The 12,374-nt window shown below is 38.4% G+C and overlaps 1 protein-coding gene across 2 annotated transcripts in view; it reads left to right on the top strand.

Annotated features, from left to right (window-relative positions):
• Positions 1 to 12,374, top strand: part of LOC122736134 (katanin interacting protein) — a 205,190-nt gene that overhangs the window by 120,602 nt on the left and 72,214 nt on the right. For both annotated transcript variants that reach the window (XM_043978179.1, XM_043978180.1), the window contains exons 13-15: positions 2,622 to 2,737; positions 5,615 to 5,711; positions 9,817 to 10,032. In XM_043978179.1, the coding sequence (XP_043834114.1) occupies positions 2,622 to 2,737; positions 5,615 to 5,711; positions 9,817 to 10,032 (429 nt within the window). The remainder of the gene's footprint in view (positions 1 to 2,621; positions 2,738 to 5,614; positions 5,712 to 9,816; positions 10,033 to 12,374) is intronic.

Here is a 12,374-nt window from a genome sequence, read left to right as displayed (position 1 = left end):
GAACCAAGGAAACAGTCTACATTGTGACTACAACAATGTCAATGGGAAAAACCCCACCTTTTTTTAAAAAGCAGCTGACACTTTGTAATTATAATGGCTAAGCTGGGTCCCAAAGAAGAGATTTTTAAAATGTAACTCCCTCATTTGTAAAGGTGAAGAACTCTTGGTATAGATAATGGCATATATTGTCAGACACAGTTGATATGTTGGCTAACTTGGCTAAATTGCCTTTTTTCTTTCTTTCTGATCCTTTCTTATAGGGGATGTTTCTCTGGGTATGGGAAGGGGGCAAATATAGAAATTGATTCAAAATTAAAGGATATAAATAAAAATTAAAATAATAGGAATATCTTATGTTTCTATGATACGGTAGTATATAGAATACTTTCACATTCATTAAAATCCTAGAATGATAGAATTGAAAGGCACCTCAGAGTTCATCTAATTGAGTTCATCACAAATATATAATAATTACAATCCAGTATTCTATAGGACCTTAAGGCATACAAATGTTTTCATCACAACAACCCTGTGAGGTAGCTAGAACAAGTATTTATTGTTACCATTTACCAAAGAAGGAAACCAATTCAAAGAGCTTAACTGATATGCTCATGGTCATACAGCTAGCATATGTCAGAGTTAGAACTCAGGTCTAGTTCTTCTGCTTGCAAGTCCCAGGTCCTTCCCACTATATTATAGCCATCTCATTTGATCCATACAATAATACTCGAGTTAAGAACAATGAGTATTATCATTTCTATTTTAGAGATGAACAAACTGAGATGTGAACAGGTCAAGTGATTTATTTAAGGTTTCATAATAAGTGAAATTAGCCACAATTACTGGCAGTGGTGGGTATTGAACCTAGGTCTTCTTACTTGAAGTCTACTCTTTCCATTACACTATTAGGCCTGAAAGAGAAAGGTTCTGGATTTCTTTAATATGAACTTAGATCCAGCTTCCTGGGAGATACCCCTGGACCATGGGTTCTTATCCTTTTGGGGGGTCATGACCCCTTTGGCAATTTGGTGAAGCCAGTGGACCCCTTCTCAGAAAAATATCTTCAAATGCATAAAATCAAATAATAATATTACAAAGGAAACCAATTATGTTGAAATATAAAGTTAATTTTTCTCATCCAAGTTCATATACTCTCCTAAATCTGTCCACTGACCCCTTGGGATTCTGTGGAACCCAGATTAAGAACGCCTTTCTTGGGGCAGCTAGGTGGCACAGTGTGGTTAAAGCACCGGCCCTGGATTCAGGAGAACCCGAGTTCAAAACCGGTCTCCAACACTTAACACTTACTAGCTGCGTGACCCTGGGCAAGTCACTTAACTCCAGTCGCCTCACAAAAAAAAACATCTTTCTTAGACTTTGTTAAGATGAATGGACTCTGCCCCCTCTTAAAAAAAAAAAGTAATATAAATTTCATTTATTAGTGAAAAGAAAACTGAATTTTGAATCAGAACGACTGGGTTCAAATCTCAGCTCTGCTAATTACACATTATATTATCTTGAGCAAGTTACCGCCATTCCTTGGGCCTCAGTTTCCCCATCTGAAAATTATGGGGTTGGACTAGCTTTGATATGTTGGAATCCTAATGTGCATTATATAAGAAGTTTCTGCATCTAATAATGATACTTTTTTTGTGGGGGAGGCAGGGCAGTAAGGGTTAAATGATTTGCCCAGGGTCCCATAGCTAGTAAGTGTCAAGTGTCTGAGGCTTGATTTGAACTCAGGCCCTCCTGAATACAGGGCTGGTGCTTTATCCACTGCACCACCTAGCTGCCCCTGTTAGTGATAGTTTAATGGTTACTTCATTTTCCTTAGCCTAGAGTTCCTTTCCTTGTAACTAGCATACCTCCCCCAGAATCTACTGACATTTGTCAATTACTCTTAATAACTATCTCTAACACCATTACAGCAGTTTCAGACACCATGCTGCAGTGTTTCTGGGTGATCGTATTGGTGAACTAGTGTGCTTCTGAAGATTAGAAAAATGCAATTAAATATATATCCTAAGGAACACCTCTTTAGTTTGCATAATGAATCATTTAAAAGAAAAGACTAAAAAAATAAGGTAGAGGAAGGATTACTGTATAGATGATCTAGGTTTATACCCCATCTCTGCCACTGACCAGCTTTGTGACTGAGAAAATCATTCCCCCTTTCTGGGCCTCAGTTTCCTCCTCTGTTCAATTAGTTGGTTAGATTAAATGATATTTCTATCCCTAGATCCTATGATCCTAATCATGTGATTGGAATTCTCTTTAAATAATTCATTCAAAAAGGTGGATAACAATAGCGTATAAGTGCCCTGAGGTCAGAGACTGATTTGTTTTTATCTTTATATCTCCAGTGCCTACCAGCAGTGTATAGCACATAGTAATCACTTAATAAGTGCTCATTGAATAGAATTGCATTAAATTTAATCCAGCAACCAAAAGAAATAGAAAATTTGTACATTGTCTAAGTATTTTATTGATCTTCTGTGCCCTTGAAATGTTTCTTATTCTCATTTCCTACTGAAAATTACATTTATTATTTTTCATCTTTATGCCTTTAAGAACAGTCACTGATGTTTCTGTACTTTGTTAATGAACTTCTCCAATCTCAGGTGCCTCCTCCTGGCCTTTCCATAGCCACTGTTGTTGTACCTGAACCATCTGAAACTGCAGGGGGTACAAATGCAGTCACGGAAGCAATAGAAAGAATTGGTCTTCTGGGAAGCAGGTATTTATTAAGGTTGATTTTTTTTTTTGACTGAGTGAAGTAATCATCAGATTATCTTGCTATAACATTTTTGTCTTCATTTCTAGTGTAGCCCAGGATCATTTAAACTTCAACAATCTTCTCCTTTCCCTCCGGTAAACAAAACTAACAATTCCTTTCCGGAAAATACCTTGTCCTAATTTGGACAGAAATGCAGAACTCTCCATACCTTTGCAGTTACTCATCTGCTGAATATAAATAGGATGGATGTTTGGGATAAGTGCTACTTGGTACTGTTTTATAGTGCCTCTTTAGGGGGCAGCTAGGTGGCGCAGTGGATAGAGAACTGGCCCTGGATTCAGGAGGACCTGAGTTCAAATCTGGCCTCAGACACATGACACTTACTAGCTGTGTGACCCTGGGCAAGTCACTTAACCCTCATTGCCTTGCAAAATAAATAAATAAATAAATAAAAATAGTGCCTCTTTCTATCATTATACATGCACAACAGTCCTTACATTCCAGAGAGAAGCAATGTTGTATTCTGGATCTGGGAAGGAGGATGGAGAAGAGGTTGGGGGGAGGGAGAGAGTCTTCACCTTTGATTATATGATGAACACTCCCAGCATATTAATGAAACCCAAGGACCCCTTTTCAGAATAGTGTTTTTAAATGCATAAACTAAAGTAAATGAGATTCAAAGGAAATCAATTTTGTTAAAATATAGTTATCAAAATATAGTTTTAAAATAAAATAAACCCAAAGTCATAGAGTTTAGGTTAATTATCCCCAGGCTAAGGTGAGAAACTTCTTGTTTGGTCATTTCAGTCATGCTTGACTCTTCATGACCCCATTTGGGGTTTTCTTGGCAAATATTCTGGAATGGTTTTCCATTTCTTTCTCCAGCTCATTTTACAGATGAGGAAACTGAGGCAAACAGGATTAAATAACTTGCCTAGAATCACACAGCTAATAAGTTGTCTGAGGCCAGATTTGAACTCAGGAAGAGAAGTATTCCTGACTCCGGATCTAATGCTCTATCCTAACTGCTCAAAGGTCAGAAAGACCTGGTTTTGCATTTTTCCTCAGATTCTTCCTAGATATGTTATCCTTGAGAAGTCACTTAACTTCACTCTATCATTGTTTCCTCTTCAATAAAATGGGGAAAATAATGCCTGTAAGACTTATGTAGGATTTTGTGAGGATCAAATGATATTCAGTGTAAAGCACTTAGTGTAGCTTAAAGCACTATAGTATCAGTATCATTTTTGAAAACAGAAAATGTTGGGGTTCACTTTCCAGTGATTAAGGTTCAAAGTTATGTTTAGAATAAAAGATCCTTTAGAGATAAGAACCTTAAAACCTGACTCTTGTCATAACCAGTGTGGTTGTTTGTCATCTAATAGGTAGGGAGTCAGCTGGCAGGTCTGAGTTATTGTCAAAGGAATTCACACATTGGGTAGACAGTGTAGCCCCCAAAATCTGGGAATTCTGGAGATTACCTTCTGGCTCTGAGCTTCTGGGATTCTAACTTCATCACAACCAATATCTCTCACTTAATGGACTCTTCAGTACACTACCTGGGCCTCCTTCATGTGGCATCCGTGTTGTTATACAAAATGGTGCTTTGGGGGCAGTTCCAGAACCAGCCTAAACCACAGAGATCAATACCCTTGAAACCAAAGGACGTGTTTTCAAATCTTGGCCCTGACGTTTAATTACTGTGTGTAATAGCAGGGCAAATTACCTCATCTCCCTGAGCCTTGGTTTTCTCATTTTAAAAGTAGGAATAATAATAATAATAGCAAGACTGATAATTTTGGAGTGAAAAGAGTTCTGAATTTGGAGGCAGAAGATTTGGGTTCAAATTTTACTACTTCTTGCTTGTGTGACCCTGCTCAAGAAAAGGCCACAGTTTTCTCGTTTTCTCCACTTTAAAATGAAGAGTTAGACTAGATGAGCTCTAAGGTCCCTTCCAGCTAGAAATCTGTAATGCTGTGATCCACCTCATAAGGCTGTCTTGAGGAAAATACAACTTTTTAAACCTCAAAGTGCCAGGAAACAGGAGTTACTGTTTTCAAAAGGATTTTATCTATCATATTTGGGAGTTTCCCAAGTCCCAGTGGGTCACAATTATAATTTATCATCAATGTTATCCCAAGATGGGAACAGCTAGGTCACACAGTAGAAAGAGTGCTGAGCCTGGATTCAGAAAGACCAGAGTTCACATGTGGCCTTATACACTTGCTTAGCTGTGTGATCCTGGGCAAGTCACTTGAGCATGTTTGCCTCTATTGCTTCATCCATAAAATGATCTGGAGAAGGAAATGGCAAACCATTCCAGTATCTTTGTCAAGAAGACCCCAGATGGGTCATGAAGAGTCGGGCATGAATGAACAACAACACTCCCCAAATGACATTAATTAGGCATTATTAATTAATTAGCATTTTGTGGGGTGTGCTTACACAGGCTATCTGAATGCCCCCTAGGCCTCTAAGCAGAGATTCTTTGTTACCAAAATTTTCTTGTGTAACAATCATTGTCTCCAGAGCTAACATCTGGGGGTGGGATAGATGGTGGGTATTTTATAGTGAGATTGCATGATTCCTTGGGTTGGCTTGATTGGTGCATATTGCAAGCAGGAATTATCCATACATATTTTCTTCAGATTGCCTTATGGAGAAAAAAAACCCAAGATTCTACTCTAGTTTCTTATTGGTTTTATCTCTATCTCTATCTCTATCTCTATCCATCTCTATCTTTATCTCTATTTTTATCTTTGTCTTTCTCACCACTCCTCTTTCCTCTGGACACAAAAATAAAGCCATTATTGGAAGCCACATTCCATTTGTATGTCAGTTGCTATTACTTTTCTTGAAAGTTCAATCACATTTTAGGCAACAGAAGAAGCTTTTGAAAGTCCTTCAGGCGATTGAAAATGACCCTGCTCATCTCAGTCACATAGCACCTGAGGAACCTGTATTGGATCTTGAGGTGAGAAAACATGCCCTATTTAGCCTTTGAGAAATGTTTAGCCCAAGTCTCCTCTGAAACACCACTCTGTTAAGAGGCAGCATCATGCACTGGTAAGAGCACCAGCTCTAGAGTCAGATGTGGGTTTAGGTCCTAACTCCAGCATTTACCATTTTGATGTCATTTGTCAGGTTATTTATCATTTGACAGGCTGTAGGAATAGAAGGATCCTTAGCCTCCATCTAGTTCAAAACCCTAGTTTTGCTTTCTGTAGAATGGGGATAATAATATATTTGTAATCCACCTCAGATATTAAAGGAGGTACCAAGTGAGTCAATGCATAGAAAAGACTTGCAGCTCTATAAATGTCCCTTGTCAGTGATAACCGTCATGAAGTAATCATAGCAGCAAGCTTTTTTTTTTTTTTTGGCATGTAGGTTAAGAAGCAAAGGCATTCACAATTAGGAAGGAAGGAGCATGGATTGGACCTTAGAAGGTCTGTCTAATGCTGTTCCTTACAGTTCCTTACTTTGCACAAGTCTACCTTTACCTTATACTGCTGCTGGATTATACACTATTAGGTTACACCCCAAAGGGCAGATAGAAGGACTCTTGGTTTTTTTTGTTGGGGTTTTTATTTATTTTTTTTTGGTGAGGCAATTGGGGTTAAATGACTTGTCCAGGGTCACACAGCCAGTGTCTGAGGCCAGATTTGAACTCAGGTCCTCCTGACTCCAAGGCCGTTGCTCCATCCACTGAACCACCCAGCTGCCCCAGGACTCTTGTTTTTAAAAATCCAGACAAGACTTTTTTTTTTAAACTTTCATGGCATAACTGTGACTATTGCAATGGGTATCATTTCTGCCATGAACCCAGGGATCGCCTTTTAGCTAGTGTGTGCTCTACTAAAGGAGCAGAAGTGGCAGAAACAGTAGCAGAGTTTCCATTTTGACAGTGATATTTTCTTAGCTCATAGGCCTTTCAGCTGCTACATTTAGAAACTAAATGGAAGGACTTTACCAATTGTATATTATATTGGGTGTGATCCAGAATAGCCAGTCTGCAAGGCGTTCTGCTTCCATCTGGCATCTTTCAAACCGCCAACTCACAACCTTGCTTTTTAGCACCTCTTCAGTCAGTCATCTGGCCCTGGTAAAGCAGGGCATGAGCAGATCTTGTAGCCCTCAGGATCCTCTCACAAGCTAGGTCAGTGTTGTTTTCCTCATCTTAAAACCAGAGAAACCCTAGCAAAGAGGAGAAGTTGTCTGGCCGGGACCGTGTAAGTCACTCACTAGAGGAACAAAGTCTGTGTTTTGCCTGGTGATTAAATAAAAAGCCTTGAGTTGCCAACATTATGGAAGATCTGACCTCCCACCCCTCCTCAGTGTGGAATAGAAACAGTAGCTGCACCAACCAGTGGGTACCATGATAGAGTAGAAATATGCAGTCCTAACCCGAGCCCCAATTAAGTGTGCGACATTAGGCTAAATCACATTTCTTTTACAGGCCTCAGTTTCTTCAGCTGTACAGTCAGCTCACACTAATATCCTAGGGTTTTACAGATCCACACTAATGGGGTTATTGACTTAAAAAAAAAAGTAATGAACAGTTGTTGTTCATTTCCTCAGCTCCCTGTTCATAGAACCATTACAGATTGCCAGATCTCATTTACAGAGGGCACATGGGAAATTCTCTCTTTTATGAGTGATTGATCTATGGAGACAGGTGCTGTATTCCAAGCCACAGAAGGGGTATTTGAAGGCCACTCTGTGATTTTCCTGTATGTTTATGACATTCATGGAGATTTGCAAACAACTACAGGTATACCCTGTGTACTTTTGTTTCCCAATAAGCTAATTAACACTTTATAACCATATTTTTACAGAACAAAACCTTGCTTTCTGAAATACTGCTTTAATATTATCTGGCCCATCACCTAAAACAAAATCAATCAGCTAATGAGCAAACATTGCATTGCAGCAGCTAGATGGTACAGTGAGTGGATAGAGTGCTAGCCCTGGAATTGGGAAGATCTGAGTTCAAATCCAGCCTCAGTCACTTACTAACTCTGTCACTAGGCAAGTCACTTAACGTCTGTTTTCCTCGGTTTCCTCATCTGTAAAGTGAGGATAATAATAGTACCTACCTCCCAAGAGTTGTTATGAGAATCAAATGAGGAAATTATTGTTAAATCTTTAACACAGTTCTTGGTACTTAGAAAGAGCTATGTAAAATTAGCTATTACTATTTATTAAGCACTTACCAAATACCAGATACTGTGCTAAATATTAAACATTTAAAAATAAAAGTGGAAATCCCTACCCTCAAAGAGCTACATTCTAAATGAGCCAAATGAGTAAAAGAAAAGACTTTCTCATTCATTCATGTAAGTAACGTGGTATATTCAAGACACATGAAAGGGGGAAAAAAGTAGCCTTGGAAGGGGAGATCAGAAAAGGCCTCCCACAGAATGAAGACTGAGCCAGGCACTGAATTCATTGAGAAAGGAGGGAGAATATCCTAGGGATCAGTGGTGATTTTGGCAGAGTGAATTTTAAAAGACAAGAGGCTGCTGAGTGAGAGGGGTTTCCACTCTGGGACCAATGAGTTTGGGGTGGAAGGTATTTTGAGAAAAGATGCAAACAGTATCATCCAGAGCAAACCAGATCTCAGTGAGGGCAAGAAGATGGAAACAGTGTGAGAGGAAGAGGTCTAACATGAAGGAGGAAAGTTTGCTAATCATAATGGGAGTGTCCCAAAGGGCATAATGGAAGGAGCAGGCAGATCTGGAGTGGGATTCGGGTGGGTATGGTTGAGATGACAATGAGAGAGTGAGTGATGGGTTGGGGAGGGGAGTGCTCCTTCACAGGCAGGGATTCACTGTCATTTTCTTCCCCTCTGACTTCCCCCATTGAAAAAAAAAATATATGGATATTAAAGCAAAACAGATTCTTACATTGGCTGTGTCCAAAGATGTCTGCCTAATTCTGCATCTTAAGTCCTTCACTTTTCTGTCAGGAAGTGCATAGCATGTTTCATCCTCGTTATTCTGTAACCATGACTGGTCATTATATTGATAAAGAGATTGGGAAAGTAAGAGGGTTTGGAAGTCAGGGGATGGATCTAGACAGACTCTTGTTGTTCAGTTGTTTTAGTTGTATCCGACTTTTTGTGACCTCATTTGGGGTTTTCTCATTCAAGATACTGGTGAGGTTTGCCATGTCCTTCTCCAGCTCATTTTACAGATGAGGAAACCGAGGCAAACAGGGTTAAGTGACTTGCCCAGGGTCATACAGCTGGTAAGTGTCTGAGGCCGGATTTGAACTCAGAAGATGAGTCTTCCTGACTTCAGACCCAGCACTCTATCCACTACACTACCTAGCTGCCCTTATAGGGAGACTATCAGTGGATAACAGGAACTTTGCTGATAAAGGCAGTGAGTAGAATGTTCTAGGTTTTGATGTGACCACAGGGTCTCAGTGAAGCCTAACATTAATCATCATAGAATTTAGGACTAGAAGGATCACTGGAGATCATTTAGTCCAATTTTGATTTGACAGATGAGAGAATGGCAGCCTATAGAAATTAAATGATCACATGATCACTTGGCTAGTTATTCACAGCACTGGGCCAGGTAATTTGACTCTCAATCCAGGGGGGCTTTTATCCATTATACAACTACACAGAATCATTAGAACTTGTACCCTGGTATCAGTAGTAATTCTCTAAAGCTTGGGGTGACTTACTAGTGTCACTAGGAACACTGATGTTGTCAAATTAATTTGACCCTGTAACACTGTTTCACTTCCTATTGTGTTTTTAATAGAAGCAGTTAATAGTATTAAACAGGCTATTCCTATACTAAAGAAGAGAGAGATAGAGTTTATATAATATTGTATAAGAGACAGAGAAGGAGAAAGACACAGAGACAGAGACAGACAGACCACCATACCTGCCCCTCTGCCATGGAGATGTGAAGGTAGTAAAATAAATGGACTAAGTCTTATTTGGTATGTGATTGATAGAAATGGTGACAAATATACTCAGTGAAGAAGAGAGAAACATGTCCCTATAGAGTCCAACATCCAGACTCTATTTTTATTAGTTGTCTTCTTTTTTTTTTTAGGCTACATTGAGAACCAAAGTAGAAGAGATCAAAGATGCCATTTATGTAACTATGGAAATCCTGTCCAACTGGGGAAATGAGGTCTGTGTGGGTCTGACAGAAGTTGAATTCTTTGACCTCAACAATGGAAAGATGTTTGTGTCACCTCATGATGTAGATATCCGAAATACTGACAAGCCTGGGGACCTGAGCTGCCTCGTCAATAGAAACCTGACTGTAAGTTTGCACTTCTTTTTTTTTCCTTTATGCCCTTAATGTATTTGACACTTTTACTCTGAGGAGCTTAAAGTTAATTAGTCCTTAATTCCCCACAAAATTACTGTAGGAAAGGCAAGACATGGCATCTAAACATATTCTCTCTCAAATATCCCATTCCAAAGATCCCTTATCCTTGTAATTATGGGTCATACTTATGGTTCCTTGGACTTTAGAGCTTTTGAGAATTTCCCATTTCAAAAAGTCAATGAAGCATCAGGACCTACTTTAAAATGTTTTAATATAACTTTTATTTTTCTCAATTAGCAAGCATTAATTTTCTCTCCCCTCCCTCACTTCCCTTATTTAAAAAAAAAGAAGGGAAAAGCCCTAAATATGGAAATTAAAGCAAAACAGTCTAAAAATGTATGTCTGATTCTGTGCCTTGGCCCTGTCGTCTCCTTGTCAGGTAGTGGATAGCATGCTTCATCCTTGGTACTCTGGAACCATAGTTGATCATTATATGGATCAGAGTTCTTCGTCTTTCAAAGTTCTTTGTCTTTACAATGTTGATGTTATTATAACATTATTTTTCCTGGTTCTGCTCACTTTAACCGCATCAATTTTACAAGTCTTCCCAGGTTTCTCTGAAACTGGTCTCTTGATCATTTCTTATAGCATAATAATATTCCATTACATTCATATGCCATAATTTATTCAGTTATTCCTCAATTGATGGGCTTAGCTTTCAGTTCTTTGCTGTTGCCAAAAGAGCTTTTGTAAATATTTTTTGTAAAAATGGGTCATTTTCCTTTTTCCTTGAAGATGGGGAATGGGCCTAGTAATGGTATTAGTTGACAAAATGGTATACACAGTTTAGTAACTTTTGGGTACTGTATCAGATTGCTTTCTAAAATGAGAGGGCCAATTCACAATTTCACTACTGGTGCATTAATGTCCCTTTTTTTTCCTGTAGCCTCTTCAATATTTGTCAGTTTTCATTTTATGTCATATTTGCCAATCTGATGAGGTTGCTTTCATTTGCATTCTTATTATTATTAGTGATTTGGAGATTTTTTTCCTTATGGCTGTTGATATCTTGGAGTTCTTCCTTTGAAAATTGTTCAACCCAAGTCATTCCCCAATTGAGAAATGGTCAAAGGATATGAACAGGAAGTTTTCTGATGAAGAAACCAAAGCTATCTATTCCCATATGAAAAAATGCTCTAAATCTCTAATGATTAGAGAGATGCAAATAAAAACAACTCTGAGATACCACCTGACACCTATCAGATTGGCTAAAATGACAAAAGAGGAAAATAATAAATATTGGAGAAGCTGTGGGAAAATTAGAACACTAATCCATTGTTGGTGGAGCTGTGAACTGATCCAACCATTCTGGAGAGCAATTTGGAATTATGCCCAAAGGGCTATAAAGCTGTGCATACCCTTTGACCCAGCAATACCACTTTTGGGTCTTTTGCCCAAAGAAATCATGGAAAGGGGAAAGGGACCCACATGTACAAAAATATTTATAGCTGCTCTTTACGTGGTAGCAAGGAATTGGAAGTTGAGGGAGTGCCCATCAATTGGGGAATGGCTGGACAAGTTGTGGTATATGAATACAATGGAATACTATTGTGCTGTAAGAAATGATGAGCAGGAGGAGTTCAGAGAAACCTGGAGGGTCTTGCGTGAGCTGATGATGAGTGAGATGAGCAGAACCAGAAGAACATTGTACACAGTATCATCAACATTGAGTGTTGATCTACTGTGATGGACTATATTCTTCTCACCAATGCAATGGCACAAAAGAGTTCCAGGGAACTTGTGATGGAAGAGGATCTCCAAATCCAAGAAAAAAAAAAAAACTGCGGAGTATAGATGCTGAATGAACCATACTATTTCTTTTGTTTTTGATGCTGTTGTTTTTTTCTATTTTGAAGTTTTTCATCATTGCTCTGATTTTTTCTCTTATAACATGACTAATGCAGAAATATGTTTAATGTTATTATATGTATATATATATATATAACCTATATCAGATTACCTGCTGTCTAGGGGAGGGGGGAGGGAGGGAGAAAAATCTAAAATTGTAAAGCTTGTATAAACAAAAGTTGAGAACTATCTTTACATGTAACGGAAAAAAAATACTTTATTAATTTAAAAAAAAAAGAAATACACCAAAAAAAAAAAAAAGAAAAGAAAAAGAAAATTGTTTAAATCCTTTGACTATTATTCACTGGGAATGGCTCATAGTGTTACAAATTTAAATAATTTCTTGATATATCTTAGAAATGAGACCTATATCAGAGAAACTTGCTGCAAAGAATTTTTTTTTCTCCCAGGTAACTGTTTCCCTT

Source organism: Dromiciops gliroides, chromosome 1 (genome assembly GCF_019393635.1).
Source record: "Dromiciops gliroides isolate mDroGli1 chromosome 1, mDroGli1.pri, whole genome shotgun sequence".
NCBI lineage: Eukaryota > Metazoa > Chordata > Mammalia > Microbiotheria > Microbiotheriidae > Dromiciops > Dromiciops gliroides.
This window is presented reverse-complemented; position numbering and strand designations above follow the sequence as displayed.